General features: G+C 39.2%; 1 protein-coding gene across 3 annotated transcripts; it reads left to right on the plus strand.

Annotated features, from left to right (window-relative positions):
* On the plus strand, positions 1-26230 carry LOC107090727 (lysine-specific demethylase 5B-B-like). Of its 3 annotated transcripts, XM_015384278.1 has the most exons (28): positions 3-322; positions 2276-2353; positions 2606-2728; positions 2823-2993; positions 4018-4074; positions 5462-5599; positions 5709-5802; positions 6627-6763; positions 8292-8450; positions 9114-9233; positions 9313-9471; positions 9633-9814; positions 9922-10084; positions 10162-10281; positions 11744-11938; positions 12074-12255; positions 13980-14104; positions 14318-14468; positions 14555-14669; positions 16633-16988; positions 17689-17827; positions 17913-18092; positions 18657-18818; positions 21743-22228; positions 22316-22400; positions 22507-22715; positions 23323-23592; positions 24911-26230. In XM_015384278.1, exons 1-28 carry the CDS (start codon positions 170-172, stop codon positions 25046-25048), a joined length of 4647 nt encoding a protein of 1548 aa, XP_015239764.1. In that variant the 5' UTR covers positions 3-169; the 3' UTR covers positions 25049-26230. The 3 variants fall into 3 exon arrangements, with proteins under 3 accessions (XP_015239765.1, XP_015239764.1, XP_015239766.1); XM_015384279.1 differs by lacking the exon at positions 4018-4074 and having other exon boundaries at positions 1-322; positions 24911-25048; XM_015384280.1 differs by lacking the exons at positions 3-322; positions 2276-2353; positions 2606-2728; ... (3 more) ...; positions 5709-5802; positions 6627-6763 and adding an exon at positions 7461-7624 and having other exon boundaries at positions 24911-25048.
* Positions 26231-26273: the final 43 nt, after the last annotated feature.

The raw sequence follows: 26273 nt of genomic DNA on the forward strand, positions 1-26273 counted from the left end.
GTGTGTGTATAATCTGCCTCCTCTCGTGTTGATGTCGACGCGCTGCAGACCGACTGTGGCTGGCGAATAAACGGGCCCGAAATAAAAAAACCAAAAAACAAAACACCTTCAGCAGGAGCGACGCACGCCGCGAGCCCACGAGTCACAACCCAACCGGGTCCGAAAGACCATGAGCCTGCCTCGGCCGGACGAGTTCAAGCCTCCTCCCGAGTGCCCGGTCTTCGAGCCCAGCTGGGAAGAATTTCGAGATCCTTATGCTTTTATCAACAAGATCAGACCCATCGCAGAAAAGACCGGGATCTGCAAAGTCCGGCCCCCGCCGGTGAGTGCTGGAGGGAGAGTTGTTTTTGGACGTTTTTTTTTTTTTTTTGTGGGGGCGCGGATGCTGAAGTTCGGCTTTTAGATGAACAGAGCGCTGGGATTTAAAGGGACTGTTCAACATGGCGGATACACACGGCGCTGCTCATTCTTTGTGCAGTAACCGTTAGCTACGTCTCATATTACTGCATTTTAACCGATATATAATAGCGCTAGTTGTAGTTTAACGGCAGCCGCGTGTTTGTTGCGGGTTTTTATATCCGAATTATCGTCGGTGGATACCAAAACCCCGGCGGTGGTTCGGTCATTGATCCTCTCTGTTGGAAGGCTAACGTTAGCTACCTGTCATTATAAGGCTATCATCGTTGACATTAGTGGCAATGCGGAAGCTATGGGGCTACTGAAAGTACAACGAGACAATACAAAGTTGAAGATAAAGTAAATGACATTCAGATGACTTACATTTCACCGTGTTAGCCATTCAATGGCCCTAAACCCACGAAGCTGACTTTGATCATTATTTATTTATTTAGTTGAAGAGCACCCATATAATCACTTTTCTGCTCACTTTATGATGCACTTTTGAAAACATGGTTTTAAATTATTGACCGTGTTCAAATATTTTTTTTTCTTCTGCAACTTTAGACTTTTTCTAATGATATATTTTTCTTAAAAGTGGAGAAAATCCTTATCTATTACATAAAGTCATGACCTTTTAAGTATTGTTAAAAAGGTGATATTGTTGAGTGTTTCACTGATGCAGACCCTGATGATCTGAGCTTTCACATAATCAGCCAGTGTTCATGTATGAGCCTGTGTTGAAGGGTGTTGTCCTCCATGTTGGCTTTGTGGTAAGCTGGACTATTGAGTTGAGTCTTCCATCTGGCCATTTTGTCTGTCAGTGGGGGATGTTTGCTACAGACTTAAAGGGAAGAACTTGGGGTCCTTTTTTACCTAGTAAAAGAAAAAAAAAACTACTGTTAAAATAGCGTTTTCATTGCAGAACACTCTAGAGTGCTGTGTAAAAGTGTTTCCTCTTATACAGATGCTTTTTTATGCTTCCTTGTCTAAACTTGTAGATCATTTATACAAACACTTGAATAAGTGAGTAAAGTGGTTTTTCAAATAATGATTTATTTCATAAAGAGGAGAGGTGTCAATCATTCGATTTCATCCTGGACACTTCAGAAAATGGGCTAAAAGTGTTAAAAACCGGAATTTTCCTTTAAGTTATTTTAATCTATCCACGTCCGTCAGATTTAAAGCCATTTTATGCATTAACAAGCTGTTTACAATCGGGGTACAGCATCTCGGCTGCGCCTAAACTGATGGTCATTACTCTTGGTGGCTCCTGACTACCGTGACCATGTGTCACTTTGATTTGCTTTCTTTGAAATGCATTTAGCTTTATGCCAGATGTAGTTGGACACACGTCTACCATAAAAAAAAAAACACAATGCATCTTTCGCTTTGAATCAAAATAAATAAAAATGGGCCTGTAAGCACACACACGTTAACATAATGCTAATTATTTTATTTATGTTAAATTTCAATTAATATGATGTGAGCGATGTAAACCGAATCGGATATATGTATATGTCGCCCAAGAAATATATAAAATATGCCCCCTAAAAAAACTTTCTTACCTTATATTTTTCCGTTTTTAAAACCTATGTGATGATTTGACCAAGTTTGATTAAAAGGAAATCCGTTAAGAGTGCAAATGTGTGTCCTTACAGCTTGCAAATACTTTGAGTATCAGTTGAAATACTTACATGGCAACATTAAAGAAACTCTTGGACCTCCTCTGTTGTCCTGCAGGCCAAAAACAACAGTTTTGTTTTGCTTCTGCCTTGGGCTGATACTAGGTGCAAAAATGAAACCATAGAGCGTGCCTGCATGCTGCCAGATACAATGTCCTCCATGTTCCTCTAAGTGTATCATTGTTGCTCTTCAGGACTGGCAGCCACCATTTGCCTGCGATGTTGACAAGCTTCACTTTGTTCCTCGGATCCAGCGGCTCAATGAGCTGGAGGTAAGTTTGTTAATCAGATTATGTCAGACGTAATTTTACTATTATCTATCCGTGGATCTCTGCTTTTGTTTTGTTAATGCAGATGGTATTTAGTTAGATTATTAACTAGCATGTTTATTTTTTTTTTAACTATCTGCACTCTAACAATAATATTTTTATATAAAACATCTTTTTGTGGGCTACCTTGTTCTCTTTGATAAAAGGAATCACTCTCTTGTTATTTTTATCCCATTCTGTCTTAATCGTTTCCAGGCACAGACGAGGGTCAAGCTCAACTTTTTGGACCAGATTGCCAAATTTTGGGATTTGCAGGGATGTACCCTGAAGATCCCTCATGTGGAGCGGAAAATTTTAGACTTATATAAACTAAACAAGGTTAATTATTTATGGACTCTTGCATTATTTTCTCACAAGTCTATTTAATAAACAGAGAAACAGTCATGGCTGATACACCTCTGTGCCGTTACAGCTCGTTGCAGACGAGGGTGGATTTGACATCGTCTGCCAGGACAGGCGTTGGACAAAGATTGCAGTTCAAATGGGTTTCTCTCCTGGCAAAGCTGTGGGCTCCCACCTGCGAGGGCATTACGAGAGAATCCTCTATCCCTACAATCTGTTTCAGAGCGGAGCTAACCTGCTGGTGAGTTGCACACGTGCATCGGCAGGACAGCAATCTACAGTCAGATCTGAAATGATGCATTTTATTTATACAGTCATTCATTCACAGAGAAACAATTGCACAATAGTATCCTGTTTGATCTGCCGCTGAGACAGAAATCGTATTGTGATTTTTTAGGTTGACAGAGAAAATATTCCTTGATTACTTCAGTTTTTATCTTTTTTAACTAAAAGTGTGGCTATTTAGTCCAGAATGATCCAACTGCTTATGTTGCCCCTCAGATCTACAACTGATAGAACTTCTCTTATCCCTGCACTCTCAATTTGATCTTTTTTTCTAAACCAATATCATATCAAATTAAGGAAGGTCATTCCTGTTTTTTATTTATTTATTTATATCCATGAATTTAAAACCTAAAATGTTTAAAACTACACAGTCAATTTTGAAGTGTTTAAGTAACACATTTGGTCCCACTCGGAAATCGTTTTAAATTAGAACTCTACGTAGTGTATATTTTACTCCAGTTGTTGTTGTAATAACTCTAAAATAGTCAATGTACATTGACACTGCATATTTAACACTGTGAAATCTACGGTGTAGAGTCCGCCATTTGTAAAAAGGCTGCTCTGCTTCACCTCCTGCTCTTGTAATAACAAGTGTAGTCAGATTTAATGAAGCAGGGAATCTATAGATCTGCTTTCTATGTTTGTTATTTAGCTTTGAAACTAACAGGCCAGAATGCCACTAACTGCCTTGTATGCCTATTGTGACAGAAATGGAAACTTTTACATTGCTTCTTTGTTGTTGTTGTCTGTTAAAATAGTCATGCAGGGCCATGAATGAGGCCCGATGAGGGGCCAGTGGTCTGAGGTCTGCCGCTGGAACCTCTTGTTATAGCTTGGTGTCTGTTTGCATTTGCACCTTAAGAAAAACAAGAGAGCTCATTTGGTTATGTATTTGAATTAGTTGTTTGATTTGGTTCTGTGTGGCCTCTCAGTCAGGTCACTCTAAAATGTTTTATTACCAAAGCTCTCTTTCACCTCAGGCACAAGAAACAGCTTCCAAACTGATGCGTTTGGAGGCTGATCCTGATCATGAAAAGGTACGTTTGTCTAATGATTATAAAACTGCTAAGGCTTAAAATGAATGAATTGCATGTCCTGTGTGGGTGGGCATGGTGTCATACTATCAGCTTAACTTGGGTGTATTTGCAGAGAGCTTTATTCTAATGCTCTCTGGTTAACGCTTCCTGGATATTACCACGTGGAGTCAGCAGCCTTCATGGTTCTCTTTCTGTGCCAGACAGAAATGAGGTCAGAAGTTTAAACATTGTGGATTTCTAGACTCATACAAAGACAGATGTGGGAGGGTTTAACTGACGTGATGCACACATGTAACTGGTGGAAAAATGAGTTCATGTGCAAAGATTTGCAAAAGTATTCACACCTGTTGGACTTGTCATGTTTTAATTTCAAACTTCCTTCAGTTTTTTGAATTATTTTATGTGATAAAAAACTAAAAGTAAGCCTGCAAGAAGGAGCCAGTGTTTTCAAAACTTTTGACAAATAATAAATCTACATACCGCATTTTGTGTGTTTACAGCTGCAAACCTTTAGGGGAAGTATCTGTCTGCACTGGCTTTATATATCTAACCTCACAGGCTTGATTGGATTAATATCTGGACCTCAATTGTGTAATTTAACACCTTAAACCCACCACAGACCCAGTTTTATCCATGCTCCATGGTCTTCCTGATAATATCTGTTCATCCAGTCCTCTAACAAACCTCTGGTTCCCTTATTCCTCCAGAGCACAATAAGACTCTGCTTGTGTATCTGTATATTGGAAAATCTACTTAAACTATATTGAAATTAAAAAATGTGGAAAAAGTTTTAACAGGTTTGAATACTTATAAAGCCTGACCAGTTCTTTTGTTCCCTTTTCTTCGCATTCACTTTTTCATTTTAATTCTTTCCTAAAGTCAGTGAACCATCTTATATGGCGGAGTACTGCCCCTGCAGTTTGATCCCGTTGCATGCAACAGTCCTCAACTCTTGCTTATACTGTTGCTTATATTAACCTATAAGGTTAAAGGAAAGTGACAACTGAACCCCTCTCCCTCTGCTCATCACAGTCCTTACAGGGTAGATTTAACATGAGTTGCTAAAGGTGACAAACTCTCACTAACCACATCCTTCTTTTGACCTTATTGTCTTCTGCCTTCACCACCAAACACCACGTGATGTCTCTTTCAACCACATTTAGAACCTCCACTAATTGAAGTATTGCAGAGTTGCAGCTAAAGTCATGAAAATCATTCATTAAGAAACATTTTTCCGAGAGCTTGGATCTCTCGACTTTCCAGACTCATGTCCTATTTTGATTGTCTTTACACCTTATCTGCATTTTTCAGGTATTTCCTGTCAAACATGCTATTGCTTGTTACCAACCAACATGTTTTAGCTTTAAATCTGCTCTGTTTCTTTCAGTGTGTTCAAAAGACCGACCAGCCAGCAGAAGACAAAGATAGCAGCGAGCCCAAGCTGCAGGAGCAGATCCAGAGGCCGCCGGCTCCCACTCCTGATGCCAGCCCCAGTGCTCGCAGAGCCAAGCGCATGAAGATCGAGGTGGGACCAGCAGAACTGCACTTTTCAGCACAGAGTTCCACATTAGCTTCATAGTTTATATTTGAGTTCAGCACTTGTTTCACTGCTCTGTTTTTTTTATTTTGTGCAGACGACCTGTGTAAAGACTGAGCCAGGTGAGATGGGTGATAGCAAGCCCAATCTGAGGAGGAGGATGGGCTCTATTGTTGTCAAGCAAGAACCAGGTCAGTCTCCTCATGATAAAAACTGAAACTCTTAATTATATCTACAGTAATAAGAAAGAATGTTGTAAAATACATATTTTATTTTAGTATTTTCATGGAGGTTTTATGGCTTTTAAATCAGTTAGTAATGATTTTCTTTTAACAGCTAAGAAAGATAAGAATATCTTTTTAGATTTTTCACCAATAAATATTTTAAATATATTTTAATACAGAGATATGGACTTTATGAACATGTTCTTTTATATCTGCTTTAGGGTTAGTTAGAAAAACTTTTGATCCGTCAAACCAGCCATATCCCAATTTATTGAACATAACTGTGCTTTACACTGCAAAAAATTTAAATCTAAATAATACATTTTTTTCTTAAATTAAGTGTATTTTTTTATGAATTGATGAGTTCCATTGAAACTTTTCCTATGGAACAAGACAATTTACATTTAATAATAATTAAAAATAGTTGCATTGTCTTTTTTCAAGTACATATTATCTAATTATCTTATTTTAAGAATAAACATCCTCATTCCATTGGCAGATCATCTTATTTATCTATTCAAATTAAGGATAAATACACTTAATTTAAGACATTTTTTACTTGATTCTAGATTTTTGGAGTGTACAAGAGGATTCATGTATACTTCCTACCTTATTATGGCTGAAAGAAAAAATGTACCTTTCAAAATGTGAAATGATAAATATATTTTACTTTTAAAAACACAGAATGTCACATTTGATTTAATCATTTATCCAAATAGACTTCTATTTGTGTTTAAGTTGCAGCCTGCTGTTATTCTCGCGGAATAATATCTGCTCCTTATAACCCTAAGGTTTCCTACCGCCTGCAGAAAAACCCATCCCAATTCTAGTGAAACAGGAACCGGTTGAGTTTAAGGAACCAATAATGGAAGCAGACAAATTCAAGTCTCGCTACAAGAAGATGATTCCTCTCGTTCCTCCAAGTCCAGTAAGTAGAAACATCCTCAGCAGTGAGAACGAGTGTTACTGAATAATTAATGATTATGAAGCATAACATAACAAACCTCCTTTATTTATAAAGCATTTTGAAATAAACTAAGCTCCACAAATTGAAATGTTATGTGTCAGAGTTTATCAGCAACGTCATGAAGGACACATTCAGTATCCTGCCTCTTCCTTTATATATTTTGTTTTAAGTTTCCAAGGCTCAGAGGTGCAACTGCTTCATTTTAACGAATTAAAACATAGCTTATTATAGTCAACAACATTTATTTTAAATGCTATGATTAAAATCTATGGTTTCTGTTTCAGCCTAAAATAAGTCCAGAAATGTTCAAAATAGAAGAATTAAAAGTTAAAGTATTTTCTAGAACTAGAGGCATCCATCCATCCATCCATCCATCCATCCATCCATCCATCCATCNTCTTATTTATCTATTCAAATTAAGGATAAATACACTTAATTTAAGACATTTTTTACTTGATTCTAGATTTTTGGAGTGTACAAGAGGATTTATGTATACTTCCTACCTTATTATGGCTGAAAGAAAAAATGTACCTTTCAAAATGTGAAATGATAAATATATTTTACTTTTAAAAACACAGAATGTCACATTTGATTTAATCATTTATCCAAATAGACTTCTATTTGTGTTTAAGTTGCAGCCTGCTGTTATTCTCGCGGAATAATATCTGCTCCTTATAACCCTAAGGTTTCCTACCGCCTGCAGAAAAACCCATCCCAATTCTAGTGAAACAGGAACCGGTTGAGTTTAAGGAACCAATAATGGAAGCAGACAAATTCAAGTCTCGCTACAAGAAGATGATTCCTCTCGTTCCTCCAAGTCCAGTAAGTAGAAACATCCTCAGCAGTGAGAACGAGTGTTACTGAATATTTAATGATTATGAAGCATAACATAACAAACCTCCTTTATTTATAAAGCATTTTGAAATAAACTAAGCTCCACAAATTGAAATGTTATGTGTCAGAGTTTATCAGCAACGTCATGAAGGACACATTCAGTATCCTGCCTCTTCCTTTATATATTTTGTTTTAAGTTTCCAAGGCTCAGAGGTGCAACTGCTTCATTTTAACGAATTAAAACATAGCTTATTATAGTCAACAACATTTATTTTAAATGCTATGATTAAAATCTATGGTTTCTGTTTCAGCCTAAAATAAGTCCAGAAATGTTCAAAATAGAAGAATTAAAAGTTAAAGTATTTTCTAGAACTAGAGGCATCCATCCATCCATCCATCCATCCATCCATCCATCCATCCATCCATCCATCACCACTTTGTCTTATTTGTCTGCTTTCTGCTTCAGGAATAAAAAGAGATGTAAATGTTGTTAAAATGTTGTTTTCTACAGTATTGTTGATTATAAACCCAGAACTTTGTAAGAATTAGTAGCAGAGCACTAAAAAGCCACCTTCATTAACTGCTCAGGTGATGATCAATGTTACGTTCGTTATCGATCTGCGAGCGGATTCATATTTTCCTCTCTGTAACCCAGGTGGATCTGGTAGTGTGTCTGGTGTGTGGCAGCGGAGGCGACGAGGACCGGCTGCTGCTGTGTGACGGCTGTGACGACAGCTACCACACCTTCTGTCTGATCCCGCCGCTGCACGACGTCCCTAAAGGAGACTGGAGGTGCCCCAAGTGTCTGGCTCAGGTGATAATTAACAGCCAAGGTTTATTATGCATCTTCATTAACATTGGGAAGTTGGGCTTTTTAAACATCACTAAATTCTTTGATCAAAGTTATCCCACAAATATACTACTTAACATTTGGGGAAAGTCTATTCTAAATACCTAAAACTGGGATAAAATATAGCAAGGTTACAGCTTTTATTAAGAAATCCTAATAACATACGGGGAGAAAATGAGAACCGAATCCTATGATACCGATTTTAAAAGTTAGTGAGTAAAAAAAATACTTTACAGAATATATAGACTATACAGACTGAGTTGTTCTTTTGTTTATGTACCGGTAGTAAAAAAATTTTAAACCAAAAAGCCATCGTGACGTCAGGTACTCTTTAATTCTGACACCAATATGACATCCTGACTGATTTGATTATAAGGGGACATCTTCAACTAAACATCTTCAAACCAAGGCTTGAAAAGTATCCAGAGAGATCCGTTCTCAATGCAGACAATAGATCTAAGAAAAGCAGGTTATTAGTGGGTATTTTTTGTCTAAAATCACAAATGCATTCAGTCACTTTAACTCTCAACATGTTTAGATCCACCAAACTCTACAAGCCCAAAATGCCTTTCAAACATAGCATGTTTAGAACATAAACATAAAACCGGTATTTAATTGTCCCTGCAGGAATGCAGCAAACCGCACGAGGCGTTCGGGTTTGAACAGGCACACAGGGACTATTCTCTGCGTGCATTCGGGCAAATGGCAGACGCTTTCAAATCCGACTACTTCAACATGCCGGTTCACGTAAGTGATATATATACATATATATACCTTATTAAAGATCATAGCCTGTGATGCTGTAAACTTGTTGTGTTTGTGACAGATGGTACCCATGGAGCTGGTAGAGAAGGAGTTTTGGCGCCTGGTTGGAGCCATTGAGGAGGATGTTACTGTAGAGTATGGAGCTGATATTGCCTCGAAGGAGTTTGGGAGTGGATTCCCCATCCCCAATGGAAAATTTAAGGTTTCCCCAGCAGATGAGGTATTCAACAGAACCAAAACCCTCAATGTCCTGTTTTGTTACAGTGGAACTTTGTTCAGTTTTGAATGTATTTTTTCCCTCTTTTAATCTATGCTATCTTGAATAGGTGGATTCATGGCAACATAACATTTGTTGCATTTTTTTTCTTCCCTCTCCTGCAGAAATACCTCAAATGTGGCTGGAATCTGAACAATCTGGCAATGATGAATCCATCAGTTCTGACTCATGTGACAGCTGACATCTGTGGGATGACGCTGCCCTGGCTTTACGTCGGCATGTGCTTTTCCTCCTTCTGCTGGCACATCGAGGATCACTGGAGCTACTCCATCAACTACTTGCACTGGTACAACTTTATCAATAGTTTCCTTATTTATGCTGTACTGAGATGGGTGCTACCGTTCAGAAAACGTGATCAAAACCTTATCCTGTTTTCCTTTGATTTGTTTTTAGGGGGGAACCTAAGACCTGGTATGGCGCTCCTGGTTTTGCTGCCGAGCAGCTGGAGAAGGTTATGAAGAAGCTGGCTCCAGAGCTGTTTGACTCTCAGCCTGATCTCCTGCACCAGCTGGTCACCATCATGAACCCCAACACACTGATGGCACACGGAGTCCCGGTATGCATCAAGAAGGCTGCTCTTGTCAACTCTGCTTTACACATCCAGCACATTCACAACTCTTCTTCCTGCTTTAGATTTACAGGACTAACCAGTGCGCTGGTGAGTTTGTCATCACGTTTCCCAGAGCTTATCACAGCGGCTTTAATCAGGGCTTTAACTTTGCCGAGGCCGTCAACTTCTGCACTGTGGACTGGGTACGTATTTTTATTCAGAAAATAGAATAGAAAATTTCTTTATGGTCCCACAATGGGGAAATTGTGCAAAAGTGGCTTTATGTAAGAGACATTTTTATTGACAGAAGCAAAACCTCAAAATACAAATCTAGAAGACAGATCTATTAAAAGAATATAATGAAAAAACAATGAGGATTCCTTGGTCTGTGCATATATGTGCAACTCAAATAAAATTAGAAAAACATAGAAGTTTGTTTATTTTAGTAAATCATTCAAGGAACTGAAACTTACATATTTTTTATATAATACAGGGAAATAGATGTTTACCTTATTTATATCTGTTTATTTTGCCGATTATTGCTCATTAAAACACAAGATCTAATTCCTCAAAAAATGTACATATTCCAGTTAAAAGAAAGACTTCTAATACAGAAATAGTATGTGTTTGCCTATACAGTGATGGGGATGATGAGCCCTAAAAGGTTCACGCAAAAGAAACAAGCTGTTCTCAGAATGCTGCAACCCGGTATAACAATGGAAAGTTAAGTGAAACGAGGGAGGGTGTTAATAAAAAAAATGAAAGGAAAAAGAACATTAGGGGATGAATTTTTCTTTCCTCTTCATCACCAAATCTGTGAAGTTGAAATGTGGAGACTAAAGTGGAAATAAGTTAGTGAAAATAAAGTCAAACTTTCATTAAACGGCCCCCATTCAGAAGATTTAGACTTACAAACATTGTCAAACAGCTTTCAGTCAAGCTGATGTCTGTAGCTATTCACGTCCACTTTATTCTCAATAAAATACTTTGACTTTATTCTCAACATTCCAACTTCTCTGAATTGGTGAGGACCCCCCCAATGTAGCCCCACTACTCCATCGTACGAAGTGAAACCGAGTCTGTGATCAGAAGGGGATTCAGGACACATTTAGTGCCGTAGAAATGGACTGCAATCTAGAACCAAATTCATTGTCACCTCAGAAATGTGTTACTGATCTCAGGAGAAAACAAGACTTTTTAATTTTGTTTAAAAACCAAGGAGTGAATCTCCAGAGGAAGAGTGGAGAGGCTGGTTTGGTTATTTTTAAGTCCAAAGTCAGTGCATCTGTTTATAAGAACATCAAAAGCCCTGCTGCTCTGAAGTATTGAGTAATTACTCTGTACCATCCATGGATCTACTTTCCTACTGGCTGATATTTCTCTTTTATCAATATTTCCCTGTAGATCACCTTATATAAGATAAGATAAAATTTCACCTTTGTATTTAATAACAGTTCAGTAGATGGCAGGCTGGGATTTTGTGCTAAATGCAAACAGATAACCAGATCCCACCAAAACTCAATAAAAGGGGGAATAAAGGAAGGGTTCAAAAAGGGAAAGGAATGAAAAAATCAATTGCCGGGCAGTCGATTATTCATGGATTGCCTGTTTATATCAAATTATCCTGCAGTTGTGAACCATTTGTTCCGTTTGTTGTTTTTCCAGATGCCCCTCGGCAGGCAGTGTGTGGACCACTACCGTCTGCTGCATCGGTACAACGTCTTTTCCCACGATGAGATGGTGTGCAATATGGCCACTAAAGCAGGCACACTTAATGTGGTATTGGCCTCAGCCGTCCACAAGGACATGGCCCTCATGATCAAAGAAGAGCAGGAACTAAGGGACAAAGTCAAGAAAATGGTAACAAGATCCACATTTTCTAGAGTTGGAAGATTAGGGGCCAAAAAAGTTTTGTTACATTTCAACAATGTAGACAAATACAAACTGAACAATTTATTTCATTTATTCTATTTTTTTTTTTTTTTACACTATTAGGGTGTGGTGAATTGCAAGGAGGCAAAATATGATAATCTCCAAGATGATGAGCGGCAGTGCGCCACATGCAGGACCACCTGCTACCTCTCTGCCATCACCTGCCCCTGTAGCCCAGGAGTCCTGGTCTGTCTGTACCACATCAACAACCTCTGCTCCTGCCCTGTCTCCAATTACGTTCTCAAGTAAGTTGAGTAAGTTAGAGCAGGGGTCACTAACCCAGTGCACCAAGGGGCCCTCAAGGAACACATGGGGTGTCCTCAGCACACTGGGCTAATTTTGAAATTTTATATCATTCTGCTGCTCTTGTTTTTAAATAATTTATAAAGCATTTCATCATATACGGCATTTAAGCATTAATGCGTTCACACCGAGTGTTTTTAGAGCAGCAGAAGCAGTGGGTTTACATACAAAATCTAGGGTTAAGCGCATCAACAGAGGTTCTAAGCATCTGAGGCCCCTGATGCACTTCACAAGCAGCAGCTGCTGGAGTTGGAAAAAAAATTTTGCTGCTCAATGCGCCACAGCAATAAATCAGAGAAACTGATCTGGGAGCTGGCAAGGAGACGGACACATGACTGCTACTCTAGAACGCTATGATCACTCCCCTCAAACTGTTTATTAATGGCTAAATTAACTAAAAGTGTCGAAAGTTGCCAGCAAAATATGTCCGCTTTTATTAGATTAGATTAGATTCAAGATTAGATTCAACTTTATTGTCAATACACAGGTACAGGTACAAGGCAACGAAATGCAGTTTAGGTCTAACCAGAAGTGCAATAGCAGCAAGTGCAGGATAAGTAATGGTTCCATAAATACAGGACATGGGTTTTCTACTGAATGAGTATAGAGATGAATACTATTATAAATAATGAATATAATATATAGATCACTAGTGTTATGAACTAAATTTACAGCTGAATATGTACGGAATATAATATACAGGTGGATATTACTATAAAAAAAAGATTTTTACAGTTATGTACAATAGCATAATATACAGATGGGTTTTACTATAGAATTAATAGATAAAGTTTGGACAGAAGCTATCTAAATTAAAGTGCAGTGGAAGGTAATTGAATATTACAGTTAAAGTATGTTATTGCAAATGTATATGTAAACAATTGGTACTGTGAATAAACAGTCGGCAGTGCAAATCAATAATCAGTCAAAGTGAATAGTGCAAGATGCATCTAAGAGTTGTTACAATAGTAACAGTTTTATCCCACAGTTCGTACCTTAAAAACACTAATATCTACTATCAGCCGCGTCAAACACAGGGGAATCCGCCTGAGGCAGCTAGTGCTGGATTCCCAGTGACCGCTTGTATGAGGATGTCCCTGCGGCTCCGGCAGTAAAATAATATTTTAAGGCAGGTTCGTAATCTTGATGAACTGAATGCACAGACAATGTTTTTAGGTTGACTTATTAAAAAACTACTTTTTACCCCCTAATCACAGCAAATATATCAAAGACACGTTGAACACTGGAGCAGCACAAGCATCAAATGCATCTGTACACAATTAATTTCACACGTGTGACCTTAGAGGCATCAAAAGTGAAGAAGCAGGCCCTTTTTTTGCTGCTTAATTCCCATCTGGTGTGAATGTAGCAATAGAGAGTTTTAAAATGGCAATATGTAAAATTAAGTTAGAAATGAAAAGAAACAATAACAATATGTTTATTATGTATAAGGTTTAATGAATTCTAAACCTTCCAGTTCATATGTCAGTATTGGTAGCCTTTGCTATGCTACAGTACCCATAAAGTAGCCCTCAGCCAGAAAAAGGTTGGTGACCCCTGTCTCAGAAGGTACATTTGTGTATAAAAGGAGCTGCAGTAAGAATCTACAGCTTCTCCAGAGCTGTTGTTTTGCACCACATTCAGTTTAGTGTATGTTCTCCTGCAGCTACAGATACACCATGGATGACCTGTTCCCCATGATGAACGCCGTGAAGCAGCGAGCTGAGCTCTATGATGAATGGGCTTTTCGTGTGACAGCGACCCTGGAGGCTAGGCTAGAAAAGAAAAAAGGTCGGTAAAACTAAACATTGACCATAGCGACAGTCTTCCATGTTTAGGTTTAATACCTGGTCTCTGCTTTGATTACTTTACCGACGCATGTGTGTGAATAACAAGCTGCTTGAAAACATTGCAGCATGTTGCTTCACTGCTTCCTTTCTCAGCTGAACCACTGAGGAGAGTTGGGTTGTTAAAGTGTTACTCAGACTGTGGTTCTCCTTGCAGGCCTGCCTGTCTTTCGCTCCCTTCTCGCTGAGTCAGAGTCCAGGTTGTTCCCTGACAACGACCTGCTGCGGCGGCTGCGTCTGGTCACACAAGATGCAGAGAAGTGCGCCTCAGTGGCTCAGCAGCTACTGAATGGCAAAAAGCAGACCAGGTCACATCGCTGAGCTTTGTGTCGTAGCATATTTGCTCCATCCTGTCAGGGCCGCGTATTAACAAAGTTAATATTATCGTTTTTAGGTATCGATGTGGAAGTGGAAGGTCCCGCAGCCAGTTAACAGTGGAAGAGCTCAGCTCGTTTGTGAGGCAGCTGTACAACCTCTGCTGCAGCCTCCCTCAGGCGCCTCAGCTGAAGGTATGTTGATGAGGAACGTCCCGTTGTGCCGTTCTTATGTAAATCATATTTAAATTTTACTATGATCACCAACTCCAATGATTTTTGTGTAATTTTATGTGAAAACTTAAGACAAAAAGCATTTAGCTGTTAAGAAAATACAAGGCATACAAAGTTTTTTTTTTTTTCAGATTTTGTTTTAATTAGAATCTGAAAAGTACGTCTTCATTTGTCTTTTTGTTGTTTTTTTTTGCTTCCACCTTTTGCTGAAGTTAAAGCTGAAAAGAGATTTTTTTTCCCCCTGATCTGCAAATCCAGAGACGAAAGTTTTTGCTCCTCATTGTTTGCAAAAAAAATAAAAATAATAATAATAGCTAGTTGTTTAGTTTGACCAGTCTAGATAATCTATTTTCATTTTACCCACACATTTCTAATTGGATTTAGACTAAGGCTTTAACTAGGCCATTCTAATGCATAAATATGCCTGGAATCCAGCCTATTATAAGTATTCAATGCTTCACTTCTATTTTTTTACTTATTCATGTTGTAAAGGTTACATTTATATCATTTCTAAAACCATATTATAGAAAGACATTTGTTTTGATAAAATTCATGTCAACCCTAAACCAGCCATATTTACCACTAGTCAACTCCTCCTCCATTAGACAAGAGTATCTAGATCTTGTGATTAAAAGAACAACTCACCCCCAAATCGACTTTTTTATGCGAAAAAATAGATGTCCAGTGTTTCCCACAGGATTTTAACCCTGTAATGCCAAATGTATCATATTTGATACATACGGTTTCTGAAATGTTTTGCGTCTGACACCTTTTGCATAATTTAATGGTAAAAACTTTGCTCAAAATCCTATTGTACACAGTCAGATATACCTGATAACAGAGGGCAGAAGACTACACAAAAAATAATCTTGACTTATCGCATAGTAATAAATTAATAGTATCAAAAATGGATTTCTGCTTTTTCTTTTTACATATTTTGTTAAAAGGCCAAATAAGGACTTTAAACCAAAAAAAAAAAGTAATTTTCTGTTTTGTTTTATTCTCGGATCGGGCTTTAAAGGGTTAAGCGTGGTGTATCCCACTTAAAAAGGAAGGCCGTTTTTTTTTTTACATTGGGCCCTTGATTTTACGTTATTACATCATGTTCTACTCACCCATATGAGTTTTGTGTCATTTGGAGCTGTTCTGAATATATTCCGTTAGGTTATATCCAAGTAACGTCTTCCTTTGGGCAACGACTTGACGGCACAAACTAAACTGTTCATAATTTATCATTTATGGTTTGACAGCATTCATAACATGTAGGGGAATCACTGTCCCCAGTCTCATTCTTTAATGGGAAACACTAGATGTTCTTTATGTCCTCAAGCATCATTTTCACAATTTCCTTTGGTTTTTGAAACCCTGCTTTTGTATCTGAAACCATTTCCCAAGCACCCTCCTCATGTTTAGCAAGAAAATGAATTTTAGATGTTGTGACTCAGTAGCTCTGCTGCTGCGGGGTATGAAAGCGGCTCCATCTGGTATGTTGGAATGGTGAGCTTTGCAATCATTCTATTCATTTTCAGGTTGGTGCTGTATTAGCTTAGCATTCAGTTAGATTATTTAGCATTTATTTACCATACTAGACCTCAACAGGAGCTGCTTCCTTTAGGCACATTTTTCCAAGTTTAAGAAGTGAATGAAGTGAGGCTGTAGTATGAGGGATGGAAGATCCTTAAAACCATACATTTGTATAGATAATACGACAGCAAAACAACCCTTGGAGACGCCAAAGACTATGATAGTGTTGTGGGAATTTAATTAAAGTACCACTGTTTACCAGAAGTTGAACTACTTGTCTCATGCATGGAGCTTTTTCTCTCCTGTCTCTCATCGGCTATGGCTTCCTCTAGCTGTGATCACCTCATACATTTTTATTGCGTTTAAGTTTGCACCAAAATATTTAATGTGCTTCTTTTAGGAACTGTTGAATCGGATTGAAGACTTCCAGCAGCACAGCGAGAAAGTCTTAGCAGAGGAATCCCCCAGTGTTGCAGAGATCCAGAGCCTTCTAGACGTCAGCTTTGATTTCGATGTAGACCTGCCAGAACTGCCGCTACTGAGGGAGAGGCTGGAGCAGGCAAGGTGGCTGGAGGCGGTGCAGGAGGCCAGCTCCCAGCCTGCCACACTCACCTTAGAGGCCATGAGGAGACTCATCGACCAGGGAGTCGGGTTGGCACCTCATCAGTCCGTGGAGAAAGCTATGGCACGCCTCCAAGAGCAGCTCACTTTGTCGGAGCACTGGGAGGATAAGGCGAGCAGCCTGCTGCAGGCCAGGTGAGCTCAGCAATAGCTTATCTATGTCTGTGTCTGTGCCAGCAGAGGGAAAAAAAAATAAAAACAAGAAAACTACAATAGCATCACTTATGATGGCTTCAGGGCTTTGGTTTGACTTTAACATTAGGATCAAAGCCTCGTTTCTCAGTTTTGACAATCGTTCCAGCTATTTGCACCGATTCTAACTGACATCTGTAATATTACGTCAGTGCTTCTGATTTTGCTTCGTTTTAATTACAGCTAGTGCAAAATGCTGCTGCTAGAATATTCAACAAGATCAACAAAAAAAGTGAGCATCATGTTTGGTTCTGCAATCATTCCATTGGTTCTTAAAGCTGTTCACTATTAACCTTCAAAAAAGGATTTTTATAGGCTTTTAACAGCAGGAATAAGTTTATCCTCTGTCCTCTTGTCTTGTATTAAAGCCAAGTTTGAATTCACTTAAATCATTTACTTTTATTGTGTATTTTTCCCCCTATAATTATATTTCTAGATATTCGGCCCATTAGAAGATACTGGAAAGTTGTTGTTTTTTTTAGATTCTTTCATAATCTGTGTTTGCAGCATATTTTACAAGTTTTCATTTGTTTGTAGAAATCCTACAAAATAAATTCATAGTAAATCTCCGACATAGATACCTGGTTTTGTATTGATTTCTTTTTAAAAAATGTTTCATCGCGCTTTTTATTTCCATCACCAGACCCCCCCACTCAATAGAAACACTTAGCGCTGCTGCTGAAAAGGCCTCAGTAATCCCCGCTCATCTCCCAAACTGTCTGCTCCTGAAAGACACCATCAGGAAAGCCCAGGAGTGGCTTCAAGAAGCAGAGGAGCTCCAGGTGTGGACACATCTCTGGATAACTGGTCTCCACAGAGGTCAACCAAGAGCAGCTTTCTTATACTGAAAGGTTTTGATTCTTTCAGGTGAGTGGATGTGTGATGACGGCAGACAGCCTGTCTGACATGGTGCTACGAGGACAGGCCATCCAGGTGCAGCTGGAGCCCTTAGAGAGGCTGGAGTCTTTGTTGGCAAACGCGCAGGAGTGGAAAGAATCTGCAGCAGCAACGTTCCTTTTAAAGGACTCATCTCTTACTCTGCTAGAGGTACTGATCATAAATCCTCACACATCTGGTGATGCTTTAGTTTTCTTACAGTACTTAACAGAAACATGCATGTTTAGGTGTTAGGTTTCATAAAAAATCTCATAGACTTTTCGAATTTGAAAGGATTTCTTTGGTGTTTTTTTTTTGTTATATATGTACATAAAAACTTTAAACATGAAATATTTAGCCTCTAATTGAAAGCTGTGTATCATTAGATTATGGATTGTCCCTATAAAAGATCATGGGTCTTTTAGCCCCTTATAATAGGCTGCATTAAGGGCAAGATTTTTATACACAGAAAAAAACAAATATGAACATTAATTCTTCAAAGATTATTGGAGCAGATAAATTCATGTTTACCACCATAGTGGAAAGTATCATCTTCAATTAGAAATGACAGATAGGTTAGCAGTGGACATGAATTGGTGTAGTTCAGCTGTTTGAGCAAGTTTTTAAAGTGCCAATTTCAACACATTATGATAAATATTAATTAAACTAAAGTAGTTTTAGTTTAGTTTATGTTTAGTCTTCGGCTAATTTTAATTTTTTTTTTCCTTAATTCAGGTCCTGTGTCCAAGCTTTGAAGTCGGAACTCTCAGTACCTCGAAGAGGAAGGCCAAGAAGGGGAAAGAATACCCGAAAAATAACAAAAAGAAACCTGCACGGCTTAACTCTCTCCGTGAGGTGGAAAAAGCTCTTTCAGAGAGCACGGACTCTACATCTGCTGTGAGTGTACATTGTCATTCAGAAGTGTGGAACAGATCAAAAGCATCTTGATAAATTAGAACAGAATTCATATCTGGATCCATTACACAGCTGTAGATGCAGTCGGTCAGGGCTCCTAGCTGTGGGATGTAGATAATCAGCATGTGGGTTTAATGAGCCGTTCAAGCAGCCAAGGTTGTTTTGGTGATGGCCTTCATATCATTTGCATTGTTGGGTCGAGTATCTCTCATCTTCCTCTTAATGCTATGTTCAGACCTAAAGCAGCAGAGGCAGCAGGAGCAGCTAGTTTACATGCAAAGTCAATGGTCGACGTCCCACAGCACGTTTTGAGCAGCAAGAGCAGCGCATCTGAGCAAATGAAGCTGGGCGTTGTGAGCGAGAAGCTGATCTGGAAGCTGGCAGGGAGACAGACACATCGCTGCTGATGCAGAGTGCTATGATCATTCCTCTGAAACAGTTTATTAACACCTAAATTAACTTAAAATGCCAAAATCTGCCAGCAAAACGTTCGCTTTTATTATCCTGGTGCCTGCAGTTAGGATTACGTACATGAAAACCGCCTTCCAGCCGCCGCAGCAAACCGCAAAGAGACGACCGGGCCAGAGGTTGCTGTTGAATGGGATTCCTAGTGACAGCATCCCACCGGTATGTGGGGGTCTAAGCGGCTCCGACGACAAAATAATATTTGAAGGCAGGATGGTCATCTGGATGAACTGACAATGTTTTCAGGTGGACTTTCTTATGGAAAAACATGATAAGACTACTTTTTACGCACTGATCATAGCTAATATAGCTGCCATTGTTAAAGGCAAAGAAGTTATAGGGTAGCTCTGCCCAACGCGCATCAGACCCACTTTTCTACCGCGCAGCCAGAGCAGCAAAGATGCTTCAGCCGCGCGTCAAACTAAACTTGTACAGCATCAAAAATAAAGCAGCACACGTGTTTTTGCGGCTCTTGCTGCTTGCGGTCTGAACGTAGCATAACACTTCAAGGGTTAAGTATAAAATTCAGGTCAGAGAGCATTGCCATGCTCAATAGATAGGAGGTATCGGTACTTTTAGGATGGTGGGCAGGTGCCAGTCCTGTTGGAGAATAGAATCAGCATAAAGCATGGTAGCAGAGACACCCATGTGCTCTAACATTTCCTGGAAGATAGTTGTCTGGCTTTGGATTTAAAAACAGAAGTCATCACTGTCAAATCATCACTGTCTTTGGAAACTTCACTTTGGACAGCAACATGGAGTCCGTGTTTCTCCATTCCTTGTCCAGATTCTGGGATTGTGATTTCGGCCGTTTCCCAATATGTGTACTTGTGCGTTCTCGTGTGCTCGTGCACTCGAAAAAACGTCATCAGCCTCAGCCTTAGTACTGTTCCAATTCACAAGAACAAGAAGGCAGAAAACAGATGTTGTTCTGGCCCCTCTCTATTTACCCAGCATGCATCAGAGCAGACTTGTCCGTTCTTGAGATTGACAGGTGTCCCAGCATGCACCACGGGAGGGGAGCGATCACAGAACTCAGAGTATTAAGTTAAAACTTCTGTTTTCTGTCACCATTGTTCTATAAAAGTACGTTTTAAGATAATTTAAAGCAAGAACGTTATACTTTTAAGCATCACTACATGGCCCATTCACTGATTTAGTGCATAATTTTAAAAAAAGTTCTGATGGTGAGATGTTGAGGTTAGCCCGGGCTAACTTTAGCCAGTCTGCAGCAGATCCTCTCTTTGCAGAGCCGTGTGTGAAGGACCGCCGGCTCAAATGGCGATTTTTTTTTTTTTTTTGCCAATATGTTCATTTTATTTGTGTTTATCTGACTGTGTTCACTATTATTCCCCCACTAAATGAAAAAAAGTAAGAATTTATTATTATCTAGATACTATTAATAACAGGTGAAATGCAGCTTCAGATGAGCCGGGCATGTGTTGATGTCACGAGTACGCCTCTGTTCCAATTGACCCATATTTATGCTGCATGCTCCCATTCTCCCCAACTTTCCTGTTTTCTTCTCAAGAACATACTTGGCAACAACACAAGTCCGTACTCGCGTTCTTGTTAATTAAAAAAATGGTTTTCCAAATGAAATGCAGAATTTACTTTGGACCCATGAGGCAACAGTCCATCTTCAACTCAGATCAGATGCTTCTAATGGGCCTCTATTTCAGAAGTGGCTTGCGGAATAGAATAGAATAGAATAGAATAGAATAGAATAGAATAGAATAGAATAGAATAGAATAGAATAGAAAAGAAAAGAAAAGAAAAGAAAAGAAAAGAAAAGAAAAGAAAAGAAATCATGCTTTGCGGCCTCATACAGACTTCTCTTTACAATGCGGGTGCATTTATCCCTGTTACCTGTTGACCGTCCTATAACCCTCTCTTCCACTAAACCTTCTATTAGTATGCTTGGATACAGAAATCTGCACAGCCGGCTTCTTTATAAATATTTTTTTTCTGGTTTTCTTGTGGACACCGTAGATAGCTGGTAACAAAAGACTCACCTCAGCAGTCTGAAAAGATATCTGTCAATGTGTAATGAATCTATATTGGATTTTCTGTTTTAGCTGGATTGTTAGAATATTTGATGATAATCCGATGTGTTGAGATGCACCTGATTTTACACGTCGTGCTCTTAGGTCCTTATAAAAGCAATGTTTAAGAGAAATTATACAGATTCAGAATAAAACATCAGTGGAATAAAGTCCCAATGTTTTTAGGTGATCCATTGAGGTTTTTAAAAGCAGATAATCTGTTCATTATAAACGTGCAAATTTAGTTTTATTTCTTTATTTTTTTTTTTAGAACTATCATTTAAGAAAAAGGAGTGAATACACAGCAAAGACACCTCTGATCACCCTTAGAGTACAGTGTACTAAAATCTTTTTACCTTGTGCAGAAATGAACTGATTGTCTGTTTTATGATCCAGATGGCGACTCTGGAGGAGCTGCGTGTCAGGGAGATGGAGACCTTCTTTAATCTCAGGGCAGCGAATGAGTCAAAGCTCCTTCCCACGGCGGACTGCATGGACCTGAAGGTGTGTTTCTGCCAGAAGGCGCCCATGGGAGCAATGCTGCAGTGTGAGCTCTGCAGGGACGCCTTCCACAGCGTCTGCGTCAGGGACCCATCCGACAGCTTTGAAACGCAGCCGTGGCTCTGTCCACACTGCCAGCGGTCAGAGAAGCCCCCGCTAAGCAAAGTCTTCTCTCTGCTGACGTCTCTGCGAAGCGTAGGCGTCCGTCTGCCAGAGGGCGACGCTCTGAACTATCTGGTAGATAGGACACTTAACTGGCAGCAGCGAGCACAGCAGATTTTAACAGATTGTCACCTGCCGGAGTTAGAAGAGAGACCAGAAACCCCTCCAACACTAACCCACTGGGTGTCAGGCTGCGACAACACTCATACCAACACTCAGGTCACTCTTTGCTTATTTATTAGCTTTATTTTCCAGTTAGCTCCTTGCTACTGATGCTAATTTTTGGTTTGATGTCCCTTCTTTCAGGCTCCGTGTTTGACTCCAGAGTGGAACAGGACAAGCCATGCTCAGACCGTCTTTTACACTGAGCAGAGATGCATCCCACTGCAGGGTCAGAACTCTCTCTGTATCCAAACTTATGCCTAAAAACCGAAAATCCAACAATTCTGAGCGTTATTCAGAAGAGCGGCTGTGTTTTTCCTCTTTGTCTATCAAAGGCTTGAACAGCGAGCTGGAGGAGCTGATGGTGGAGGGGCTCCTACTTCAGGTGTCTTTGCCGCAGGTCCACAGCCTCTACCATATTTTACTGGACAGAGCCAACAGCCAGCACCCCAACCGACCGGCGTCACCTCCAGAGGAGGAGCCCTCAGACCAAGGAAAACACATGCAGTTCATCTCTCAGGGAACAAATATGGCACTGAACCAGGTAAAAGAATCCCTCTACAACTGAACACATTAAATACACCAACTATCAGACTTATTAGTCTCATAAGTAAAAGGATCAACTTTTTACATTTCATAGAACAATTTTTTAACAAGTACAGATATTTACAGAATACGATCAATTTTAATATAAAGATGGTTACACAGATTGATTTAAAAAAAAGACAACTAATAAAATGAAAACATAAAGATTAAGATCTTGACCTTGGCACATAAAGTTCTTATATAACATAATATAAATAATTTGATGTCAAAGCCTAAATCTGCTGCTCTCAAGGTTCCTGTTTAGCCTGGAAAGTACTGGGGTTTAAATATTGTCCAGGATGGGGGAAAAGTGGGAAAGAAACTATCTGTCTGTCTGTCTGTCCTTTCTTTCTTTCTTTCTTTCTTTCTTGTTCTTTTGTTTCTTTCTGTCTTTCATCCATTCATAGCAGACATATAATGATAATAAACATTTTATGAAACAAATGTAAAGTTAAAGTGGGAAAAGTTTAAATATATGAGCCATGTAAGGTTCTCCAGAGGTTGAGCTCCTTACAGCAGCTCTTCTCTCTCAAAAATAGTTTAATTGAGGCTGACTTTCTTTTCAGGATGGAAGCACCAGCACCAGGGACACCATGACCCCCTCAGAAAGGAAAGCAAAGAGGCGTCTGGAGAGGGGAGGATTACCGGACGCAGAGCCCAGGGGAAGAGATAAAAAACACTCTCACAAAAGACAAAAGGTGAATAAAAAGAAGCCCCAGCGCCGACCAGCTTCTACCTCATCCTCCCCGCGCTCTGACTTCTCCCAGTCTGATGACTCTGATGAGGAAATGGCTGTGTGTCCTGCTGAAAGCTGTCTGCTGCCAGAAGGAGATGAGGTGAGACAAAGTGTTTTACACACAGCATTTAAAAATAAGATATCTTAAAGGAATAGTACACCCAAAACATGATTAGCCTTCATTTTCTACTCACCCCCATGCTGAACAACACTCTGGAGTACTTTTTTGATATCTCAAATGCATCTGGAGATCTGGGAGGCTTCTTGCTGTCTGCTGACATTCAAATAATGGAGGTCTATGGCGCCCGAGACAGAAAAGTCCACAAAAACGTGTCAATATTCCTCCATACTGCTCGTCCAATGTATTCCAAGTGTCCTGAGTGGGTAGCATCCAGAATTTACTCGAAACAAAGTCATTTAGAATGTTTTTAGAGCATAAACAGTAGTGTATAGGATTTCCTAATAGCGCCCCCATGCGCGCTCACGATTCTACGGAAGCCGGCAGACCAAACCAGATGAAAGTGCGCATTCAGCGTCTGCTCTGCCAATAATGCAAGCGTAGAAGAAGAAATGTGCTGTTTACCTGTGCAAAGAAAGAAACAACGAAAGAAAAATGTCTGAGGACTTCAGTGTTGAGGAAGAGCATGAGTTCTTTGCTGAGCTGAATGCGCACTTTCTGGGTTGGTCTGCGCGCCGTGAACGCGCTTTCAGGAAAGGCACAGTCAATTTCATTTGGTTGGAATTCAGTTTGTTTATTTAGTTTATTTAAGTTCCAGTTCACAACAAACTGCCGTCAGTGTGTAAGGCCATCTGCTGTGACCGACTGGGGCTGTGAGAAGAAAGAGCAGTCAAACAAAAGGACAAACTATCTCCTATTAAAGAAGAAATAGAAAGTTAAAGTTAGCTGCAGTTCGTGAATTGAGAATAACAGCTAAACATTTACTGCCTGATTTCTTTGTCAGTCTCTAATTTAAGACCGTTTGATCATCGTTTCTAGTTGTTGCAGTTGAAGATGAGCTCTATTTATTTCTGTTACTTGTTTTTCTTTTTATACAGCTCTGCACCAACATTATTTGACCCATCCATCCATCCATTGATCCATTTTCTGTCATGCTTATCCCAGCTGGGGTCACAAGGGCTGCTGGTGCCTATCTCCAGCTGTCAATGTTATTTTTTGACCCAAATAAACAAAATTCAAACAACTGAAATGTGTTTATTATTTTTCTCATAATCTAACTCGTTTATTTAGATATGCTGCCTTCATGAACACATTGTCAGCTGTTGGCAAAGGGCCTTAAATAGCTCTTTACACCAAAGCCTGTACAAAAGGATTAAGTAGCAAAATCTGACCTCGCAGATCAAACTGTTTTTTATAATGCCCAATAAAAACATTATTTCTGACGTCTTTGTCTCCTCAGGTGGACTGGGTCCAGTGTGACGGCAGATGCAACCAGTGGTTTCACCAAGTCTGTGTCGGCGTCACGCCAGAGATGGCCGAGAAGGAGGACTACGTTTGTGTGTCATGCACGCTGAACGATCGACAGATCAGAAAGTGAAGAAAATGCGGTTTTACTTTTTTTGTTTTGGAGGGGGGGTCTGCAGGTCATCGGTCCGTTCCTGAAGCCTGGAGTCAGGCTGTGTCACTGAACCCGTTCCCGATTCACTGATCCCCACACAGTCCCACCTGTCTGACCCTTTTGTAACAATGGTGCTATCTCCTCTTTGACTTGTCGTCTGGGACTATAATGTTTAGGGTTTTTTTGTATTTTTACATATATTATATATATATATTTCTTTCTTTCTTATGAATTGTTTGCAGTTGTCTAAATGGAAAAAAGAAATACAGAACGTTAAGTGTGCTGCATGGGTCTATATTTCATCAGCACCAAGGAGTCTTACATCACCTTCCCCAAGTAAAAACCGTTAAAGGAATAAAATGTATCCTCTTTTGAACCTCTTTGCATGTTTAACAGAATTATGGGGAATGAAAAGGAGTTATTAATCCCATTGAAACCCCTCAAAAATAACAATGATAGTTTTATTTGATTTTTTTTAAAACCTCTGTGTTTAGTCCATGCATCTTAATTCCTGTTTTTGATTTGTAGAATAGGTTTTATTTATCTGAGCAATAATTATTTCATTTTTTTGTTGTAATTTGACAGCTTGGTCTCTGCTAAGATGTGTTTTAGAGATGATGTTGTGATTTTAAGAGGGTTACTCAGACAGACCGGTCGCAGCAGAACACGCTGAAGGAAAAAACAACTGCGCTGACATGCAGATCTGAAAGATGGTAACCCAGAATACAATACAGAGGAAAGGTAAAGATGTTACAAGTTTATATTGTGGAATAAAGCCCTTTTGTTCTATGAAGAGGTTTTCTCATTTTGCTTTGCGCAAAGAAACAATGTTTTTCAAAGCACTCCATTTATGAGCCAGGGTGGATTCATTTCATTACCTACTTCTGCTATGATCTAAAAAAAATATTTAATTTATTCTGAATTTTTCCTATCCAAACAGGGACTAAATTTTATATATATATCCACTAATGGCCATCTTTTTACTTTTTTTTTTTTTTTTTGCCATCAATCTGTATAACTATGGCTGCCTAAAAATGACAAATTGTTTTCATCCCAAGCAAGTAATAGATATTCAAAAGGAAAGATAAAAAAAAATCAAAGTGTGCAGAGTGAGATTTAAGAAAAACCCCCCACTGCAAAAAATTAGATCTAAATAAGTAATTTTTTCTTAAAATAAGTGCATTTTTCCTTAAATTGAGGAGAT

Source organism: Cyprinodon variegatus, unplaced genomic scaffold, assembly GCF_000732505.1.
Source record: "Cyprinodon variegatus isolate N-32 unplaced genomic scaffold, C_variegatus-1.0 Scaffold309, whole genome shotgun sequence".
Classification (NCBI taxonomy): Eukaryota; Metazoa; Chordata; class Actinopteri; order Cyprinodontiformes; family Cyprinodontidae; genus Cyprinodon; species Cyprinodon variegatus.